At 35.3% G+C, this 24,222-nt stretch overlaps 1 protein-coding gene across 3 annotated transcripts in view; it reads left to right on the forward strand.

Moving 5' to 3' along the window:
* The first annotated feature begins 1,278 nt into the window (after positions 1-1,278).
* Positions 1,279-24,222, forward strand: part of LOC149805849 (uncharacterized) — a 77,544-nt gene continuing 54,600 nt past the window's right edge. For all 3 annotated transcript variants that reach the window (XM_089950573.1, XM_089950574.1, XM_089950575.1), the window contains exons 1-4: positions 1,279-1,435; positions 6,724-6,838; positions 11,636-11,667; positions 21,012-21,167. In XM_089950573.1, the coding sequence (XP_089806699.1) occupies positions 1,316-1,435; positions 6,724-6,838; positions 11,636-11,667; positions 21,012-21,167 (423 nt within the window). In that variant the 5' untranslated portion in view covers positions 1,279-1,315. The remainder of the gene's footprint in view (positions 1,436-6,723; positions 6,839-11,635; positions 11,668-21,011; positions 21,168-24,222) is intronic.

Here is a 24,222-nt window from a genome sequence, read left to right on the forward strand (position 1 = left end):
ACGGTGTCCACAAGTACAATATTCGAAGAAATTTCAGCCACAGTACATGAAAATAAAATCGAGTCTACCAACATTCTCTCTAATATGCATGTTGCAGATGTAAAGAACTTCATTCTACACCTGTCACTGTATCGAAAGTTCATAAGCGCCCCCAAAAATAATAAAGCATGTCACACATGGCAAGCTCAATTGGTTGGTGCCCAATTTAAGATAAACTGTTTAACTTGTTCCGACGATGGATCCTACTTATATAGACATGGCAATATTCCATTATTCGATTGAGGTTGTATCGGTTGCGCTAATCCCTCCCCCCCCCCCAGATATGATGCATATATAGGTGCAGATATGCCTCCACATCTGTCATAACACAGTGTGCAAAATGCACTCTTTATCTGTCTTTTAATGGTGCTAATCTCCAAACAAACATGTCCATAATAAACATCGCATCTTCACGATGACATGTGACATTAGTCAGAACAAGCATACATAAATGTGGTCTCGCGTCTAGTTTGACTTATCGGTATTTTCATATTTTGTTGTTTCTATATGTTTATGTTAACAACTGAACTGGTACTTTGTACCTTAGGAAGGATCGCATAGATCGAATTCGGCAAAATAGACTCCAAGAAATTAGAACGAGGATCAGATATGATTAGTTGTAACTTATACATCGTTCTGTATATTTACGTTACTTTAACTACATGTTCTGAAAGAAAGGGATCGCGTTCTTCACTTAGATATGCATCTTGTCTGCTTAATCATTAAACTCCTAAAACTGAGGGAATATTTAAACTCAAACTTTGACTTGAATATTTTCCAGGATCCGCAACAAGTTGAAATAAACTAGTGGAAACATAATACATTTAAAGTTTTAATTCCTGTAAAAACAGCGATGTAAAGTTTTCCAAACATAACCGTTTTTCTGTTTTAATTGTCGAAAGCGCCCGGGCTAGTTAGATACTAGTTTTGCACTGTTCGTTGTTAGTTTATTGCATACATTCATTCATATATATATATATATATATATATATATATATATATATATATATATATATATATATATATATATATATATATATATATATATATATATATATATATATATAAGGAATAAGAACTGGAGTTTGAGAGCACACTCAGGTTGAGGACTTGAACGTATGCGGGTTACTGAGAGTTCTTTTCTATACGTTTTATTAGCTTGAGACTCTATATGAAATAGAACGCAGCCATAGCTATTTTTAGCATGTTTATTTTGTGCGGAGATCAGTCGTACGTCGACTTAACATCCGGGAACTTCACTCTGGGCAGATGAAAAATGGCGACAGAAAAGAAGAAATTAGTCGATTTAAGAGTTGTCGATTTGAGGGCAGAATTGGAGGAACGGGGTTTAGATAAAACTGGAGTAAAGGCCAAATTGCTTGAAAGATTACAGAAGGTATGTATTTGTTTAAATATTGGGTTGTTCAATTCATACTTCCCATAATTGCTAAACATGGTTGCCCGCCTTGTTAGCTTCTAGCGTAACCACGCGGTCGTATCGAAAACAGACTTCAATTCGAGCGATTTTCACCACCGCTATTTTATATTTAATTAAAAACTGATGCGCTATAGTTATTTATTTATTTAAAAAAAACGCGTAAAGGGTCATGACTATCAACGTCCCATCAGAAAAATGTAGTGCTTCCGGACTACTGTGGTAGATCTTGTTAACTTTTTTAAGGGCAGTTGGTAAAGCACAGGTCAGTACAGGTGGGTGGGGGATGGTACTCTGAATATTTAAAAAAATTGCTAAACTTGCGGTATTATAGTCATACATTATAAGACTTCTCCCATATATAAAATGCCTTGTATATGGTGCTTGTATTATTTATAGAAAAATTGTACACATTTTAAACAAGTATCAGTGTTGCTTTTTGAATTGCACATAAAGTAGTATTTACAGCGACTGTTATACCTTAAAAAATTGCAATACATACCATGATTGTTACAAAAAATGTTAATGCTTAAAAGAAATTGGTGTGACAGTAACAACATTGAGTTGTTATGGAAATTCAATGAAAATAAATAAAATTGCTTCCATTGAAAAACTGCTGCTCGAAAAGGTTCTCGAATGTTTCCACATTTAAACTTTTTTTTATACTTTCAAGCAAGAACATGAATGTTTTTCACTCTGCAAAACTACCAGAGTTGTAAATCTCTTGAACATCCATTATGAAATGCATTACTTAAAGAACAAAAATTGTAGACAGTCTCAGGGTTGGCAACTTTTAAAAAATCACAAGCCCAGAATTAAATTCCACAAGCTCAGACTACAATTTCTACATGCCCAAGATGTCTCCTTTTTTAATATTATTTGTCACAGAAAATTGGACTGAAACACCTCAAATATGAATTCAGTAGGGTTCAGTGAGTAGTTTGAAGCTGATGCAAATGTTGTCAGTGTTCATCACTTCATTCATTAGAGACTGAAGTTCAGACTTCTACTGGATATTGAGTTAATCCTTTTCAAAACCCAGTTGTTCTGGACTAGTATGATGTTTGCATTGTTAAAACTATCATGCAGGCTGATCACAAGATGTGCTTGTGATGTACATAACTTTTATGACTGACCATTTCATTGTTGGAGGTGGTGGCATATGTTCTTGAACAGGGACTTTACAGTAATACAGCAGTAATAAATGCCTCTGTCCAGTATGGGTGCAAATACTTGATCAACACAAATCAGCTGTACAAACAATCATTTGCTTATTATGCCTTTCGATCAGTATTAAGGCTAAAATCAGCCTGACAAACATAGACAAGTTAGTATTTTAATAAGATTAAGATACATTGAGAACTAATCTGAATGTTCAGTTCGGCTTGTTAGATATGCAGACATGATTTTTCTCTTTTACAGCGGAATTCTCTCTCCTGGTTTGAATTTGTTTTTCATGGTATAGTCCATTGTTTATATCATCTCCAATCCGTTTTTTTAATAACTGTCTTTCCGGTCCCATTCTTTAACAACCCTTGTAATTTATTCATTCCATATATTAGGACACGACTCTCATAAAGTGTATTCTGATTGGTCAAAGGTTTAAATTCATCCAATGAATTTTCATGTAATGGAAACTGATGGCAATGGAAAGAAGCATACTTGCAAAACATGTCATCCCGAGTCAGACTTGCCATACGTCTTACGAAGACTTATGGCAAGTCAGACTTGCCATAAGTCTTACGAAAATTACCCTTAAAATACGAACTTACATCATGCAAGCAAAAACTATGGAAAAATGATGGTTGCCAAAAATTCTGGATAATCGGTTCATCCGTGTTTGAGATGGATCCGGGTTTCATATTAAGATTAATGAAATAAGTCAGGGAACCAGACTAATTTTACAGCAGCACTCCAGGTGCTTTAAACTGCACCTATCTGTTCATGCAAAGCGCCTAAATGATGAAACTGTTGATTATAGAATTTTTTTTATGACGTCCAGAAAGCGATGCATGTTTAGACAAAAGGGAAAATAGGTTTCTAAAAAAATATTAATCAACACAGAAGAATAAAAAGGAGTATTGAGATTATTGTGAATAAAAGCTGGAAAGGACACAATTACATTTATTGGACATCACATGCCAATTTTGAGTATGTCTCATGGCGGGATATATGATTGCCATCATCATGTGATATGAAAAAGAATTTCCAAGAATTATGTCAAGTTGAGAGATAGCAACAAGCCATTGAGTTGCATAGGGTTTAGAATTAAAGTTTGTGCAGCTGTTAAGTAAAGTCATTGCATACTTTACAAACTTTTCAGTTGAACATAATGTTTATTGTCGCTGTGTCGAACTTTTAATTGCATTTTCCAGCTTTACAATAGCAGTTATTAATATTTTGTTGCACGTTACTGAAAACTGGTCAATATTGTGGGGAAGAATCAACTGCCTTACATAGACTCGTCAGGATTGGCAGGTCTGCCGAGTTGAGAGAGAGAGCATGACACCAGAGGTTTACATAAAGGTTTTTAAAAAATGTATAGAAATTGGAATGGTTGGATCGAAAAGTTGACTGAAATTTAGTTGGTCACTTTATAAGAAAACTGAACGCTGGAGGACTGGCATTTTGTGACCTCTGCAAGAAAGATGTGAAGTACAATAATCACGGTTGGAAGAATTTGGAACAGCACCTACAAAAGAAGCTGCACACAGAAAAATCAAAGCTCAGAAGGCATCTGGAAAAACTGCAATTAATTACTCTAAAAAGAAAGCTCTCTTGCATGAGAGAACAGCTGTAGCTCTGTCAGAATATGTGCACTGCATGTCACCAATACAAGCACCAGCTTGAAAGGAAAAAGGCTCTCATTGAAAAGGAAAAGGAACCATTGCACATTGTGCGAAAAAAGTCAGTGGTGACAGAAACGAAGGCTAAAGAAATCTTTGCCAAAGCCACAAAATGAGCTTGACTGTCATATCAACAGCTTGTGTCCATTGGAGAAAAAGACAAGTGAATGTATGGGATCATTTGTATATAGTTGATATTCTTTGGTGTTTGTTTTACAGATTTGTTATGAAAAGAGATAAGTATAATATATTTGCTGCAAAAATTCACAATTTATTGTGACTAAACTACACTGTGAATACTGACATGCACATGAAATAACTCCAGCATTAAAAGTATTGAAAAACGGATTCGTGTGACTATAAATAATATGAAATTATTGACAAGTTTATTACTTTTTCAAGTTTATTTTATGATCATAAGTTGCACCAAAAGCAGTTTTTTATGAATGCATTTATGGTTTATTAAAAATGAGTTTTTGGTTGGGGGCTTTTGGCCCCCTGGATCCTTAGATTGGGGTGCTGCCCCTCGAGATCCCCATTTGGGGAGAATTCCCAAAACCCTATAAAAATGTTTCAGCCTTTTTTTATGGAAGACAAAAGTCGTGTCTGGATATGTTATATAGTGGGTTTGCCCTTATTTTGACAGACATCAGACACAGGAATGACATGTCAGTATGTTTGCCGTGTGTGCAAAGAATGAAATGCATCGACCCTTATCTTTTTCTGATGTGCTTCACAGAGTAAAAGTCGTTCGACCAAGAGTTTTGACATTTTATTTTTGCTTTGCCTTGCTTCCTAAATCGCCTTAAAAATCACACTTGAACATGTTCAACAGCTGAAACATTTCATTTTGTTTTATATCTGAAGTAAAATCTGACTTTAGAAACTTTGCTGCTGATAAAAATTTGTTAGTGTCTTTATGCAAATGGTATAAACATCCTCATTCATGGCAGTGATTTGTAATAACTTTTGTTCTATACACATCTTGCATCTTTGTTTTACCTTTGGAATTTGACTTGTTCCACTTTGTAGTTGTTGGGTTTAACGCCATTTTTCAGCACACAAATAGGCCATTACATGGCAGCCAGTATTAATTATGGAGGAAGAATCCGGGAAAACAGAAAGAACCACCGACCCACGAGAAGCTACTGGCAAGCTTTCTCACATACCCACATTGGCCAAATCCGAGACTCGAACCCACACAGACAGAAGTGAGATGGAAGTGATCCGTAACGGAGAGCACTTTAGACCACTCGACCACTCGGGGCCCTGTTCCACTTTGTAATGATTACCTATATAAATTAGCAAAATGCGTTCACCCACTGCCAATCGGCTTTAATAAGATCTTCACTCTTACATGATTTAAGTAATACATGAAATGGTGGTTTATACCTGACCTTTTAGCCTCTATTTAGACTGCCCAAAAGACATCAGCTCCAACCATGACTGTTTATTTTTCATACATGCTATGTGTAACGGGCATGCAAATTAGTACAATGGCTTGCCCACTGCAGTCTTCAAACATATCAAACTAGCTTTTGTCAAGACTGCTCCAGTGGTCTAGTGGTTAGAACGTTCGCCCCAGAGGTCGTGGGTTTGAACCCTGGCAGTCATACCAAAGACTTCTAAACATGATACTGACAGCTGCCTCGCTAGGTGCTCATCATTAAGAGATTAGTGTTAGGACTGGTCAGCCTGGTGTCAGGATAATGTGACTGGGTGGGACATTGTGCGGCATGATGCCCCAGTGCTAGACACCACTTTAAACTGCCACACTGCAGACATTGTTGTGATATGACTGAAAAATTGCTAAAGCTACATTATAAATCTAAATCACACACAGACACATGCACTAGCTTTTGTCAGCCAATTAATATAACAATGTGGTGGTTTACACCTGACCTTTTATACATGCCATATGTAACGGGCATATACTGGAGTGTTATTTTTGGGTAATATTTCAAAAATTATAGAAAATTGTTTTTCAAAACATTATGTCTGGTTTTATAAGTAAATATATATTGTTTAAGCTTAACACTGTGTGTTATGGCAAGCCAAAATCTTGAAAACAATTTTCTGCATTTAATCAGTGCGATTGAAGTTTTCCCAGGCAAATTAGATTATTTTAGACAAGCCTGATGAGCTCCTTATTTAGAATAATCTGAAATTAGAGTGGCTGTGAACATCATGCTGTTGGGTTTTTTGAGCACTGGAAATGGTAGGGTTTATTGTTGCATCATTTTAAAAAAGCGTCTTATACACCTAATTTTAAGGCTTTACCAGTCATTATTTAAAATATTTTCAACACCATATATATTTCGTATTTATGAATTATATAGCTAATGCAGATAACTTAGGTGGGTACAAATTTTAAATGTTTTTTTTTTTTCTTCCATACCATAGGCCTTGGAGGATGAAGGGAAGGATCCAAATGAATGCTTGTTTGAAATGGGAGATTCTGGCACCCCAAAACGCAGTTCAACAGCAGCTGCACCAGGTAGTGCCAAGAAATCACCAAGTAAGTTGACCACAAACTACTCCTTAATTTTAGTGTTGGCAAAAGTAATCCATTTTAAAAGGTAAATGTTGGGTTTTCATTTAAAACCAATATTGTAAATGTTTGGACTCATCTTACTTTTATAACTATTTATAACTAATTTTATTACCCTGGTAATTGAGGATAGGTGGGTACCCATGTACCCATTGACACCTATTGCTTGGCATGGTTCAAGTGTGAACAAGTTCTGATGAAAGCTGACAATATATTGACTAGCATAAAATTGAAGTATACAATATTAAAGTTCAAAACATGAAAGAAGGCTACCTTTTGCAGTGAACAACTGAAATTGAATGAAAAATGTAAAATTGGATGAATTAATAGAACCAGTCTTGTGTTCTGTCAGCTGTTGCAGGGATCATATTGAGGTTTGCAAATTGTGATATTTTTTTCTTTTTATTGGCGATATTTTTGGCTGTTAAAAATTGTATAGACAGTCTTGCGTTGGGATTGGAGAAATTCAAAGGCATCATGTCAGGAAGCCGAGAACTTGGGATATATAATCTTTTGTTCATATTGACAAACAACCCTAACAGTACATTCAGAGTTCCCATGCTACCGGGAAATAAGGGAAAAATCGTGAGAAGTGATAAAGTTTTCCCAGAAACAGTTATGTAATTGAGTTATAACTGAACTGTTCATGAGTTAAATTTATCGAGTTCTAACCAGAACAACTGTTATGAGTTAAATTTATCAAGTTCTGACCAGAATATTTGGAGATTGCAGAATGGATCATTTAGGTGTTTGCCATAAACATATTTCATAGCTGCCAACCCTCACAAATTTGGTGTGAATTTCACGACTTTTTCAGCGATTAACGGATTCATGCCACAAGCCAAAAATTCACTAATTCTCCATTTCTCAATTATTTTAAATCTTTAATAAAATAACTGATTTTCCGTTAAGCGCAAGATGTGATATTCGCAGTTGGTGAAACTGTCCGGTAATGCTGGTCGCGATATTAGTAGATCTACAGCCGATTAGTACAGTTGGCCCGGTAGCAAGCACTTTAGCCTAATTTAGTCTACATGTATAAGAGTAGTTTTACAAATGCTTTTGAGAGAAACGGGGCCTAACCGGAATTTTTCTCCGCGCATGTGCCACCAACACTGATTTGAGTTACTGTTCCGCATCGCATTAAGATCTTGAAAATGTCTTCACCACCAAGGAAAAAGAAATGTATTGCTCAAAAAGTGAAGTTTAATTTGGAATATATCAAAAATTGGCCATGCATTATGCCATTAAACATTGATATTCATCATGCTTTTTGCACTCAGTGTGCCATCGCAGAGACGATGTGAGGAAGTACATCTGTTGCAAAAACACGTATCAGTTGGGAAAATTAAGAATTTGCAAATTTCAGCTATGGAATATTTTAAGCCATCGGCGGAAGACCTGCAAGCTACCAACATTGAAGCTTGTTGAGTTTTCTTGTCGAACACAGTCTACCTTTATCAGCTGGAGACTGCTAAACATTTGTTCCGCCAAATGTTCCCCGACTCGAAAATCGCTTCCAAATTTTCCTGTGGAAGAACCAAAAGTGCTGCAGCTCTTGTGCATTCCTCACAGCAACAGTGACAGCGAAAGAGTATTTTCTCTAGTGAGGAAAAATAAGACAGACTTTAGAGCCTCATTATCTGTAGAAAATTTGTCAGCAACTTTAGTCACCAAGATCAACCAGCAGGCAAGAAGTCTGAACTGTTTTGAAAAGAAATTTACGATCAAGCAGTTGAGGAAGTTAAGTCTGCCACAGTATCATGTCTTGATAAATAAATAGTTCTGCATATATGTAGTGTTTTAGTTTTATATTGAGTGTATGGAGTTATTTTCATGGTATTTTTCACTAATTCGTGTCCACTTCACGACTTTTTATCCCTATTTTCACTAATTGTGAGCCTGGAAGGTTGGCAGCTATATTTGTCGAGCCAGTCCAAACATTTCAGTGTATTAGATTAGGCTAAAATACTTGATGTTGCACAGACAGCTCGATATCGGCATCCTTTCTTAACTGAAAAGTTGAAAGCCAGTCTATCATCACTAGAAGCCATCATGGTGTTGGCAAAGCAGTGTCGCTTAACACATGCCTTAGAAAACATGAATGCTGTTACATCGTGATATATCTGCTTGAAATCAATATGAAAATTATATATTTTCTGAGAAATGTTTGCATCGTTATGTCTTTAATCTTCTGAAAGACGAGATGAAACTATGGCATTGATGAAAATTTGACCTGGTAATCATGATTTGCACTGCTAGGCCTAATTGCACGAGTACACAAATTTGCAACCCACATGTTCATGACATCATAGTTACAGTAGTCATGTGATATCAATAATGACCCATTTCAAATGTTGTAGCAAAAGAATTTAATGAAAGTCATATACTGTTTATACTAATAAAATACACAAAACGAAAAAGAAAAAAAATTCTTTAAATATTTATTCCGACAAAAACTACATTGGGTTTGTTGTATGACATAACTAACAGCTTTGACATGGCCTATATGCTTGATGAATATGACTGTCCACATTGCAACTACAGTGACAAGTTTGTGGTCGTTCTCAAAATAAATATTTTGAGAACTATGTGTTCTTTCTGGTTTTTACAAAAGATATCCAACTTTCATTTAATATATCAATTTTTTTTACATCAACATTAGGTGTTTGCGCTAATATCACATGAATATTGGATCTCTGATGTCGTAGTCATGCTTGCCATTTCTGAGGAATAAATCATTTTTCCTATTGATTTCATGCAGGTATGACTTGATATAATTTAAGTTTGCTAGGTCTGCTGGTAGGTTACTACCATATGCTGATATTGCAGCGTGGTGGCAAATTCCAATTGTTATATATATATATATAGTAAAGGCAATTTATCTGACCTCACATTCCAACCTAGATGTCCAAATGTGAAAAATGTGGTGGGAATATTTGGAGTAAACCTGAATTAGAAAAACAGACTGACATTCATTTTAACCCTTTACCTCATGCAAGTGCAACTGCTCCGGTGGCCTGGTGATTAGAGCATCAGCCTCGGATGCGGGAGGTTGTGGGTTTGATCCCTGGCTGAGTCATACCAAAGACTTAGAAAAAATGGTACTAACAGTTGCCTCGCTCGGCACTCAGCATTAAGAGGTTAGTGTTAGGATAATGTGACTGAGTGGGACATTGTGCCACATGTCTGCGGCATGATGCCCCGGTGCTAGACATAACTTAAAACGGCCACACTGCAGGCATTGTAGCGATATGACTGAAACATTGTTAAAGCTAAGTTAAAAATCTAAATCACACACACACGTGCAAGTGCCTTTGGGCACTTCTACTCCATTCGCGTGAAAGTGCCTTTGGACGCCTGCTGTAAACATCAGCCATTTTTAGTGTGTTTTTCATAGTGCCACCTTCTGGGAAAACCATCTATTAGATACCTCATTGATTCCCGTGAATGGCCATTATGTCAAATCACGTGGTCGCTGTTTATGATCTGGTCGAAATCTGCTATTTAAAGTAACTGGGTCGTATTCTCCAATCTCCAAAAATGAGATCGCGGATTTCGTTCAGTACTTTTCATGATTAGAATCACAACTACGAAAGCTTCAATAACTTTGATAAAGGCTCTGATGTTGATGTAGGCAGCAATTAGTTTTTATAAATTATCAAATTCAGATGACTTAGTGATGTAGATGCAGACAGATAACTTGTAAATTTCAAGTATGAGAAATGGCAGCTACAGTTGGTCACGCGGTTTCATTGACTTGGCGATAAACAAGCTCTCTCAAGATTTTAAAGCACATAAAAAATTCTTCCATGAAAAATAATTACACAGCTATAACAATCGGACTTTACTCTTAAATATTTCCTCACATAATAGATGTGTACCAAAAATGTAAAATGGTTAAAATTGCTGTTAAACATGACATACACCACATTGCTTAACAGTTAACAGGCAGGCTTATGCGTATGTAGTTGAATAGGTAACAGGTGTTCTATTTGTAGCGTGCTGCACTGGGTAACTTTAATCTATGAGGTAATGAGTTAAACAACCCAGTTCCCCCCCCCCCCCTTTGCCGTTCATAGGACGTCTTAGAGCGGATTTTTAGGAGATTCCTCAATAACTCGTACCCTCGCTTTTAATGTGGTCTCTGTTTTTGGGCACCGATGTGCACGAGTTACCAAGGGAGAGGTGTAGTTTGTTGCTAAGAATAACCTGTTGACCAATGAAATTTGTAATTATTTTTTTTTTTTTTGCATTACATCGTAAGAGTTGTCCAGAACTCATTGGTATGATTACCTTCCTAAAACAAATGCCAACTACTTCCTTCTTTACAGAAACTACATAGATTTTTGTTTCATGTACACCTATCTTTCTGTCTTGTTTAAGTAGTCTTGTACAGGTAATATTCTGTGGAGTTTAATAGAATGGGCAGATGTAGAAAAAAAAATGAATGTATTGGTGCATAGTTTACTCTTGCCAATTTTACTTTCACAAAATATTATCAGACTCCTGGTGAACAGAAATATCTGAATATCTAGTTTTAGAAAAGATATTTGCTTCCCCCCCCCCAGTTTTATTAAAATGTTTGGTTATTTGTTTCAGCTCTATATATTTTGGGACAATCTCAAACCTTTCAATGGCAAGTTCAAGTTTCTTTGTAAAACGGTAGCCCTTTAGCAGCGAAAATAAATCTTCAAAGTTTTAAAAGATCTTGTGTTTTTTAATATGTAGAAATTGACCGTTTTATCATTCTTTTTATTGCAGGATTGAAAGACAAGGGGGAAAAAGAAGATAAGGTAAGCAAGTTTTAACAATTAATGCAGAAACTGGCAAAACAAAAACTCAGTATTGTGTACAATTAAATTGATATTTTTGGGAGTTGATGTCAGTGTCAGTCTTAGCTGATGAACTTCAAAGTGTCCATCAGGTAAATTTCTGGTCCCGATGGCTGATTCTCATCGTTTTCCATCATTTATTTGCACCATCAAAATAAAATTTTCTTTCGTTTGTACTGTATTGTTTCCTCTGTATACTGAAATTTGATTGGTTGAATGACCTGTGTACTTGGCAAAATTAATTAATTAGAAATCGGTTGATTTCCCACATACACTGGTCCACCTTTTCTTATACCCGCTGCCTGTTCTCTTGGTACTGATAAGTTTGTGTACAAAAGTAGCCCTTATGGGCAGCTACCCCTGTGATGTTGCAAGCGGACACATTTTATATAATATTTAATTCATATGGTAAAGTAGGCAGTCTGATTATCTATACTTGTGTCTGTTTCCTGTTGCCAGATTTTCAATACTGAGAGATTGATGGCTGCAGGTCAGGGTTGCCTACCCTTATGATAATGGTGTAAGCCTCAGTTTTCAGGGATAAATTAATTCCATCACGGTTTTACGTTTTTCCCTTATGGATTGCAAATTTTTTTGTAAATCCTGATAGGGAATTAGTTTCCGTTTGTTCAGGTCCAGTATTACTCCGTAAACATCACTCGCCACGTCTGTGACATCATGAAATAACCTCAGAAGATATTGTATGAATACACATCAGTTTTGATGTGTTACATGATTTGTGTTAGGCAGCATGCACCACTTATGTTACAACAAAGAAGACGATGATTGTTTACATTGTGACCCTGTCTTTCGCTGCCATAATATACTGCGGTATGAATGAAGTAATTCAGAGTATAGTACTCAATGGCAATGAATTACATCTAGGGTTTCATTCTTAACTTAAAAAATAAATGCATTTGTTTCTTGATGGAAACAAACAAGGATGCTCCGACTGAGTATTAGTGACTCCAATGATGGGCAACCAAGATAGATTACACTACAACAATGGGCACAGAAGTTCAAACCAGAATGCATGCAATTCTTCCCTATTATCCAGAGATCAGTAAAAAGTGAAACATTTTAATTTTTGTAATTCATGTAGTCAGCATTTCAACATGGCACACATATGGAATGATGATTGTGAAAACGTTTGTATTGTAGAGATATTGAAGATATTGTATGAATACACATCAGTTTTGATGTGTTACATGATTTGTGTTAGGCAGCATGCACCACTTATGTTACAACAAAGAAGACGATGATTGTTTACATTGTGACCCTGTCTTTCGCTGCCATAATATACTGCGGTATGAATGAAGTAATTCAGAGTATAGTACTCAATGGCAATGAATTACATCTAGGGTTTCATTCTTAACTTAAAAAATAAATGCATTTGTTTCTTGATGGAAACAAACAAGGATGCTCCGACTGAGTATTAGTGACTCCAATGATGGGCAACCAAGATAGATTACACTACAACAATGGGCACAGAAGTTCAAACCAGAATGCATGCAATTCTTCCCTATTATCCAGAGATCAGTAAAAAGTGAAACATTTTAATTTTTGTAATTCATGTAGTCAGCATTTCAACATGGCACACATATGGAATGATGATTGTGAAAACGTTTCCACAAAGAAACACAAAGATTTAGCTGTCTTGCTATGATATATTTTAAAATTTCATTCTTCTTTGAGCCCACAAGGAATTTTTGCACTTAGATGTTGCCATTATCTATAAATAAGAGTGTCAATCATGCGAGCAAGTTGTTTTTCAAAATGTTGCCCAACTCTAAAATAGCTGTCTGATACAGCTGCAATGAGTAAAACTTCAGCATTTGTAAATCAGCTTTCTTTAGTAAAGAAGGAAAACATTTTTGACATTATAAAATGCAAAGCCTTTTCTGTTGCTTTAGTGGGAAGTAGTGAGACTTTCAACTTAGAACCGTGTCCAGGTGTAAGATACTTTGAGAATAAGGGCAAGTTATTTCTAGGATGCTGCCTGTTCTTATTTGTGAAGAGAAGGCCTCTGGAGAAAATATATTTATTAATTGATTCTGAAATGAAATGTTCCATATAATAATGAAGTTGCTTTTGGATGTGATAATGCTAATGTGATGGTTTGAAAAAACTGACTATTTGGTTATTTCTTACATAAACAGCCAAACTTATAATGCTCCAGTTGCCCATTCATTTAATTTACATGGTAGCAGAAAAGGCTTCTGTCAAACTTAACAAGATTTCCTAAAATTATAATAAGAATTTCGCAGCTAAGAAAATCTAAAAATGTTAGAATGTATCTGTACTCAGTGGTTATCACTATTCAAGTGTTTGAATTGTCTCTTGGACCATTGCATCCCTTGGAGGATTTTTGTAGGATATAATGAAAAGGGTTAAACTCAGGTTGTAAGCAGTTATTTAAAGTAACTGGGTCATATTCTCCACTCTCGAAAATGGAAGCTGCAGATTACATTAAGTACATTCTGGAGTTTGGCCAATTAGAATCATGACTTTGAAAGCTACAATAACTTAAGTAAAGGCTCTCATGTTCATGTAGGCAACACTTGGTTTTTGTAATTTATCAAATTCAAATGATTTAGTGATGTAGACATATGGTAAATTTTAAGTATGACAAATGGTGACTATGGTCACACATGGCTTCACTGGCTTGATGTTAGTAAGTTCTCTAAAGATTTTAAAGCACATAAATATTCTTCGAAAAATAATTATACGCTATAGTGATCATATATTACTCTTAAATCTTTCTGTACCGTGTACCAAAAATGTAAAATGGTTCAAATTGATATGATTACACTTTATGATAGTTGACAGACAAGCCCTGTGTGTATCTAGTCAATTAGGCAACTGGTGTTCTGTTTATAGTGCACTGCACTATGTGACTTTGGTACATGTATATCAGCTGCCTTCAGAGCAGTACACTGAGGTAAAGGATTCAGGTGTGTAGTTTTTTTGTTGTTTTAACATTATATATGATATAATGATTGTCAAGGGTCAAACTTGACTTGAATTTTAGGGAGAAGTGACTTCTCATTTTGGATAGAATAGAGAGAAGTGGAAGCTGATCGGGTAGATGGTCAGAGGTCATTTTAGTTAAGAACAATTGCCAGACTTCGTTGTTAATGACAGGACCATGATATGAGCTGCCAAGTCAGGTAGCTTCGTGTTTATCAACACACCTTTCCCAAGCAGAATTTGAACTGTGTTGATGCTGACATTTTATTACAGTGCTTTACAATTGTTATGTGTTTAGGCTCTTACAAAATGTAACAGAAAAGAGTGAAGACAAGAAGCTTTGTAAAATTTAACAAATAATTTATTTCCCTTGAAAAACAAGGTAGAAGTGAGGTAAAGAACTTGAGGTTTTACAGATCAAATCCAAAATTAATCCAACAATAAAAAAATCAAAGCCCTATTATTAAAAAGTCCCGTTCAAGCCCCGACAGTATCCAAAATGGAATGCAGTGAAGTCTGTTGCAACCTTCAGAGTGCTGTTGTGTCAACAATTCCTTGTTTAATCAGAGAAAAATTAATCCAATTTTGAATTCCAAATATATTTCAATGAATGTCTTTGTCCAAGAATTCTGTATCAGCACTTGTATGTTTCCAGGGAAAAGAGTTGCTTTCATTCCATATTCATGCCCCCAAAAATTAATATTCAGCATGTAGATTCATTTGTTCTACTGCCAATTCCAGCAATCTGTGTGGTGAAAATAAAGAAATATGTGAAAAAGGAGGCTGAAAAAAGAAAGAAGAAAACGAAACAAAATTCTGAGACAGTTTGTGACGAGCAATAATAGGTTACAAAAAAGAACCCAAGGAGGGATTTTATATGTTCAGTGCCGAGAATGTAAGAAAGAATCCCTTTGATAATAAAAAATGGTAGCACAAGACATTGTTCTTCAAAGGCAACAACCATGGCTTAATACAGACTTTCAAAAATGCGATCCTTCAGCTTATAAATATCCTGGGGACAACATGATCAAGTTGTTGAAAATTATATTGTGAATATGATGAAATCCGTTTCCCTAATTTGTTTAAATTGGTCAAACTTGCAGTCATTCTCCCATTACAAGCAGCAGATTGTGAGAGAAGATTTTTGTTCCAAAACAGAATTCACAATGTTCATGATATCAGAAACTAAATAAAACCATTCTTATATGTTTGGGAGGTCATATAGACCATTCCCATTTTCAGAGAGAAGCAGAGGAAAATATTTATCTGCTTGACAGACTCAATTGGACATGCAGATACTTTATATATTTGTTGTCGAAGTGATCACCCATCAGCTCCCATTTGGCATTGTCCCTACCCCCACAAACACCCCCCGCCATCTGCAGCAGGGCCTTCCATTAGATTTGAATGGAGGGTGAGTTGCCATTGTCTGGGGATACTGTTTTTTTATTTTTTATTTTTAAATAATTGATGGGTAATTGACAGTAAACCGATATTAAATAAATAATGTTGAAAATAGCTGAACCAGAAATGGCATCTAGGCATTCTTGCACCTTTTCGTATTGGGAAGGCATCAGGTTTTGTTGCTGCATTTAGTTTATTTTAACACCAGGTTTGCTTTTGCTTTTTTTCTTCCATACAAGCACTACTGGTAATGCCCATGGAGAGGATGACTTTCGAACAATACCATTATCAAAAAGTTGGTTGAGGGAGGATACTTCCCATTTCTCATGTGACCTACTTAAGAATCAGTTCCATTGTCTCAAGATACACTTTACGGCTTGTCATAAATTTAGCTGTTTTGAACAGATATTAGCCTACACCAAGCCTGAGAGCACAGTATTCCATTCAGTGTTTTGCTCCATCATGTCAGGTGGATATAACCATGGATGTGTTAGAATGGTAACATTGGAAAATGGGCTGACATTCCTTCAAGTTTGGAAAGCAAGTCTGATTTGGTTTAGGTTATGACTAGGCAAATTTCAGTTCTATTGTATAAAAATTTGACATTAAAGCAACGATCTAAGCCCCTTGCATATAGTGATGAATATCTACAAGTATTTAGTGATGGTAAGGCTGGTAATGTGAACAGAATTCTTTTGTAAATTAAAATCTAGAGTTAAAAGAGAAAAGCTGTTAAATTGTTATAAAAATGAAGAATATCTTTCTGATTACATTTTGTTGGGCATTGAAGTTGGAAATACTGAAAATAACTTTATTATTAGTGTGTGTAATGGTTGAATAGAATTAGTTTGTATAGAAATCAGTCTACCTAGAATATAGGAAACGCCCAGTATATATCCTGTTTCTAATTTAATTCATGATATCATATTGAAAAGCGATTTAATTTGATGGTATCCATCCATGGAAAAATGCAGCCATGTGAGGCGCATTCACTTTAGAAAGAAAAAAAAAAGTAGATACCATATATACTCTAAAACAATACCAGTTGCAAACTGCTCAGACCCAGATCTGCTGTGGTATGATGTGCCGGTTGATCTGGCCAAACAGATCAACTGGCAGTAAAATAGTAAATAAGTTGAACTGCAGGTGCATTATGTGACGCCAGATCCAGATCTTTTGTTGTTTGTAGATTAAACTCAAAAGTGAGAGTATATACAGTACTGCTTGCTTAAACCAGCATTTTTCTTCTTGCTTGAATTGAGGTCAGGTATACTTTATTAGATCAGTAAGGTGATGTTGAGATTCCCATTATCTGTCCATAACTTTTATGGATTTTATGAGACCACTAAAGGGATGTTGAGGTTCCCATTATCTGTCCATAAATTTTAATCTCCTCAATTTTTACCAGACTTAGTACTTTGTTTGCCGGAGTAGTAACCTTTTGCAAGAGGAATGCAATTGTTTGGTTTCATGCGTGAGATCCATAGAAAACTGTGAAATGTTAAATAATGTGACACTTTCAAAAATACTTTTTGACTAAATCATATAAAGGCAATCTAAATGGAAGAACATGATATTCAGGGTTATTAACTAAGACAACAGTGGGGGTGATGGTGGCTAGATGACTTTCAATGTTTATTCAGCTCCTACAGTAAATCTATGTAAACATCATTTTATTCAAAATCTAAATTTATGAATACTCGTGATGAAACTTTTATGTATCGTATAGCCATGTCCTTAATGAAAGTGCTTCTATAGAGAAAACTGCATGAGCTGCAACATTTTTTGGACCTACATGTGTTTGAAACATGCACTTTCTGTTCCACTTCAGAGAGTGAGAATGCTAATTTTAGTTAAAAGTTTTCCCAACTTGTGTTTGTAAAAGGACTGAAATTTCATCAGTAAAACTGGTTGGGATCGGTGGGGTTTACAACTTGGATAAGCTCTAAAAAGATGCTTTTTGCTAAAATCTTGCCTTCATTTTCAAACAGTCCTGCTCAGCCAAACTCGTATATAAGTTTATCTGCACCCATTTCTATACTTTTTCATTCTTTTATATCATTAGTTCTGTGCGTAATAAAAGGAACAGTTCCATTGTTAGTGTTTAGCTGTAGCAGCTTCACACATTGATGGCTTGTACACGTGAAATTACTACAGCCTACAAATTGCATCAAGCATGGGACTGTAGCATGATGACTTGTCTGCCCATATTTTTTGTTTTCTTATCTTTTGTATTCCCTGCAATATTATATTAGTAGAGGTTAATTAGTGGAAAAATACCTGTCAACTTTGGCAAATTCACTTTTTGTTTATACAACACCATGATAATTGATACTCATGAAATATATGAAACAACTATATTGTTGTATAATCTTAGAATTCTGAGAATACTTAAAATGCGATGTACAAGCTGTGGCACATAGCCAGTGACAGTTTCTAAGTCCAGTATTCCATGCAGTTCATGTACAGAAATTAGATTATAGAAGACAGCTGTTAAAATATTACAACCTCGAAAGAGATCAAATTTAAATAAACATCCTGATTTGTTAATATGTAAAATTAAATAAAACTTGACATAATGTTGCACAGAATTGTGGAATGTTTGAAAACTCGTGCCATTCTATCATTAATGACATATTGTGGATTAAATGTCAGTAATGATTGTGTCGCACATTACTTATTTAACCCTTTACCTCATGCACCTTTGGACGCCTCTACTCCATTCTCATGGAGTTTTCAAACATTCTTACCTGTATTTGTGCAAAATTTCAACTGTTTCTTGGTGCTTTGACCCTTAAATTATTTCGTTTTGCTCCCCATATAGGTAAATTGTAGACAACAATATGAGTGCCTTTGTTCTAAATCAGTGAGCTTAACCCATTTTATCCTGTTTACCAATTTCAACTGCAGTGCCTGATTCATGAGAAGCAATTCTAAATACATTGTGGTAAAACAGCATCATACAGCTGCAGCTGCTGAAATTGTGACTACCTTCACCATGTTTACTAAAAATGTTGTAACAGTGTTATTTCTTTTATAAAGTATATAAAACTATATATCTCTGAAAAGGTAATAAAATTAGCAACACAGTGATATATGTTTTGTTATCATTTACCAATGTATATGCTCACAACTTTATTTTGAAATATGACTTGAAAGGAAAAAAAAAAAACTTACCATGATGTTCAGTGAATCTTTTGTCCATGAAAATGAATGAAATGCTCAAATATTATGCGAATAAAATAAAGATAATTAAATTTCTAGTATTTTGGTCCAAATTTGAAGCTTCTAGCACTGTTAGTTCAAAAGTTATAATAATTTTACTAAAATTGGACAAGATGACACAAGGAACAATTTGTTTACTTCACATTCTGGAACATGTACTTAAGCGTGCAGTTTCTCATGAAAATTTGTCACAAATTAATCCTAGAAATCTTTCAGCGTAACGATTTGTTTCATCAACAACTTTTTCCAGATTAAATCATCCCAGAGTAACTCAAAATAATGTTTTGCATTGGCTTCTCCTGGGTGTTGCTCCTTCTATCAATTTAAATCTTGGCTGCAACCGAAGTGAAAAATCATCCCAGACCCATTTTTCTTGAAAGCCTTCAAAGTCCGTTTCATTTTCCGAATCGCTGTCGAAAAGTGCATGAAGCCATGCATCGTCTCTTTCATCAACTTTATTCAATTCTAACCCATCATTTAAGTCAATATTATCGTCAGATCATCCAAATCGTCAACTTCAATGTCACTACCCTCGATATCAACATCCATGTTTACATCAGAGTTGTCGTTAATCATTTTATCGATCGATTTTCAAGTCAACAATTTCTTTTCCAACCGCGTTTGTTTAAAAATAAATTTCACTGCGCATGCGTGCTTTAACCATTTCCTGTGTAGGTGAAGAAGTACACATATATTTGTGATGTATAACACGTGTTTCTAGAGACGCTACACACATGTAGTAGAGTACGACCGTAGTCGTATTCCAGATAAAATGGGATACTACAACTGCAGGCGTATTCAGGATAGAATGAGGTATTACGACCGCAGTCGTATTCAGGATAAAATGGGTTAAGCAGGGAGCATGTTTAGCCATCTGGCAGCTGTTTGGAAAGATTTACTTGCCAATTAGAAAATTTGGGTCAAAATTTCAAGTACTTCGCTTGCAAAATGGTGCCCTATGGATCCAAATATAGCGAATAATCAGCATGTAAAGCATGTTGAATCAAATTTTAAAAATCTCATTGAAATAATGGTACTGAACACATATATGACCTGTATGACTTTTACAATGAACACGGAAGACATTAGCGTTGTCTTTAGAACAGATGAAATAGTGCAATATCGTTGTTCAAGGAATATCTCATTTAGAACAAGTATGTGTATGGGAGTGGGGATGAATGCCTACAAATTTAATCACATTATACTTGCTTTCAGGCATGAATACATTGCATATATGAGCATATGCTTAAAAAATGTGTTTATAATATACATACAGCACATAGTTTTCTACTTGACAACATACAAAGCACACACACAGCATTTCTTGTATTGCTCCCACTTCTCTCTCTTCACCTTGAGCTTCTCCCTGTTTTGTCCAAAAGAAGTCACTTCTTCATAAAATTCAAGTCAAGCTTGACTTATGAGTAGAGACATTGTCGTGACTTGACAATTCAAATAAATTTGTAAGCAGTAAAAGTGCTGCATATTTTGATCTTGATTATTTTTCTATACCATCAGCACTAAATGAAGCCATTGGTACACTGAACAGTATTTGTACTCTGTTACATGATAGATCACATTCTGATGTCGTTCGAATTGCTATTGAGCAGGATTTGTTTTTTGTAATTGAAGTAATGAACTTAATGCAAATGAAGGTTCATATGCTATGTGTACTAAAAGTGGGCTTCTCTGTTGTAACTTCATAGGATGAAGATGATGATGAAGAGGAGGAGGCTGTAATAGATGATGATGAGGATGAAGAGGAAGAGGAGGTAGTAGTAGCTGAACCTCAAAATGAAGAAAATCAAGAAACCTTTGTGGAATTGGATGATCTAACGGAAGATGATCTGTTAGGGGACAAGGTACTAGTCTTGTTCAATTTTTACCATTGAAACTTCGTGTGATACAGCCATTTCTATGGGCTTGTATTATATATTAAAAATTGCAGTTTTTGTTTACATTTATTATTTAATCCACTATATCAGGGGAAAAAAACAATTTTGCTCTTCATATAAAATTCTATTGCATCATTTACCAACTGCATTAAAAAAAATTACCCTCTTGTTGGATCAGGCATCTTCTTCCCATGATACTTGCATAGAAGTGATGTCGCGGGGAATTGTGTATCTTGCTTCAGCAGTGCTTCCAGTTGCAACTAACTGTTTAGAATTGGCAAAACGGTCAAATGTTGTCCTCCTGGAGACATTCAGAATCACAGTGTAGCTCTTGGAAAATGACACAAGCACATGATTGCAAAAATACAATGTTCTATGTTGAATAATTTGAAAGTTGCTATTCAGCGCATACTTTTTTAAAAAATTCTAAGACTACCAATTTCTACATGAATTACATCTTTAAATATGACTAGTCTGGCTTACAGCCTGTAAGTGACAAGTCTAATTCAGACCTGTGCTTTCAACCTCAGGTATTGATGTCAATCTGTAAAATATAACTATCAGAGGTCTTGCTAGGATTTTAAAACTAGGAGTCCAGGACTCCCATTTTGGTAAAAATAGTAGTCCCACCATCAAAAGTTGCAGTCCCTTTTTTTCTTCAGAATCAACACAGACGTGAGTGCATCTATTTTTAGATGAGAGGTTTTCATAATGTAATCACTCACTATACTATAGCTTCATTACAAGAGTCCATTGGCAAGATCGCAGATATATGGTTTATTTATTTGTATACGTACTTGTAGTAATTTTAGGCAAATAGTATCTGATTTGCTGGGTTTTTTTCATATGCAAATACGTGTCAAGTCAGAAAACAGCTTAGACCTTAAAGCACATCTCGCGAAATCCACAACACTGCATTGTCCCATACGTTTCTGACCTACATAATTTGCATTTCAGGTTAAATCTTTAATAAAATAATACCTAGGCTTTGGTTTTATTGATTTGTATACTTGTTCTGAATATATTTTCCCGGTGATCTAAGAAAACAATCTAATAAACTGGTACATCCCAGGCTTGGCGAAGTCAGCAATTATTTCCCATTAGGCCTACTGGTTCGCTTACAGTTTCAAACTAATTTTATGACGAAATAGTGTATGAGAGGCAGTTAATATATATCCAGATCACCGATTCTGATCTTAAAACACAAGTTTGTAGGTTTTATCATCAAATGATAGCATGCAGGAAATTGATAGTTGCTACCATACTCGAAAAAGGGTTAATGGTCAATCAGCTATCAAAACATAATGCTTGTGGATGGGCAAGAGTTTGCTTGTCAATGTAATTGATATAAAAACTAGAGGCCTAGCTACTGATACCTTGATGAATAATACACTAGAACCAACCGGGCTGAGGCGAGGGGCATTAAAAAAAATATGGTATGGTCAATCAGTGTACCTTTTAAATAATCACAATGTGAAGTTGTTTTCTCTTTTCTAACAGAAGATGGCAAAGTTTACATTTTTAGGTGACTTGTCACCCACTTACGAATGGCATTTTGTCTGAGTTTCAACATGTCTTGATTCTGAGGTCACGTGCATGGCTTATTTCACTACATTCAGAAATGAACACAATAACGAAAGCTAAAGTTGTTTATTTGATGTACTTTTATAAATGACCACGTGTACATCTCTGGGTTTGCCGCTGAATTCAGTCCCTGTAAATATCTACATTTTCCCATGCGGCCACTAGTCAAAGCCTTTGAACTTGCCGCCCAGCTATTGCATCATGTTCTTTTTTATGTACGCTTATAAAATGGCTCAGTCACTTAAGTCTGTCATTGTAAATATCAGCACATCTAATTAATCAACACATTTTCCCACAAAGCAGGTGGCTTAAGCAGGACTGGCAAGTCTTTGAATTTTGCTGCAAACCTGTTGCATGCGAACGGAGGACTCCCGCCTCTGTGATTTTTCTTGCGTCCCATATAAAAAAAATTGGCATCCAAATACGCGTAATTAAGCGTTTCTGAGATCTCTGAATATACTTGATAAACATGCAGCTTTACAAAACTTGTTTATCATAATGTTTGCATTCACTGCATTTGTTCCAGATCACACTTCTGAACTTTCTCAATGTAATTTTGCATGTAGACAATAGCAATATATGAATTTTTGTTACATTTTGAAAATTTATCCAAGTTTGGGGAAAAATTTACTGCCTTCCTATAGATGGTATGTTGTCTAGTCAGTCAATTAAAAGTGTGGCTGCTCTGTAATCTGGCATTATTACACATTTTTGTATCAAATCCAGTGAATTCAATAGAATTTTTCTCCATGAAGATGAATGAAAAACTCAATATTATTAGAATGAAATAAAGACAATTCAATATCCAGCATCTTGGTCCAAATTGGAAGTTTCTAGCACTTCTAGTGCAAACATTATGAGTTTACTAAAATTAGACAACAAAATTTCTGAAAAAATCAAAGCTGCAACTGACGTAAAAAAAATATTACCCCTGACCCTTGGAATCTTTTAAAGTCCACTTCATTCTCCAAATCACTGTCGAACACTTCATGAAGCCATGTGTTGTCTCTTTGTCACATTCTAACCCATTATTTAATTCATCATTATCATCAGAATCATCCCTACCATCAGAGAAGTCCCACTAGTCATCATCCCAAGTTAAATTGTCGTCTGTTTTGAGATAATCGATTTTCACACCAGCAAGGACTTTTCCAAACCATTTTTTAAACATCTCACTGCACATGCATGCTTCAACCACTTCCTTTTCTGATGACAAAATTCACAATTATTTGTGATATATAACAAATGTTTCTTTGGAGACAAAGACGTGTATATTGTATATTATGACCATAGGTTATGCATCCTGGATAAGATGAGATACTGTGACCATGAATAGAATTAAATATTATGACCTTAGTTGTAATCGGGATAGAATGATAAGTGTCCCCCTAAATGTTGATAATACGGAGATTTGGCAAATGTTTAGTGTCACCAGCAT

This window comes from Sinohyriopsis cumingii, chromosome 2, assembly GCF_028554795.1.
Source record: "Sinohyriopsis cumingii isolate HCF-2022 chromosome 2, ASM2855479v2, whole genome shotgun sequence".
Classification (NCBI taxonomy): Eukaryota; Metazoa; Mollusca; class Bivalvia; order Unionida; family Unionidae; genus Sinohyriopsis; species Sinohyriopsis cumingii.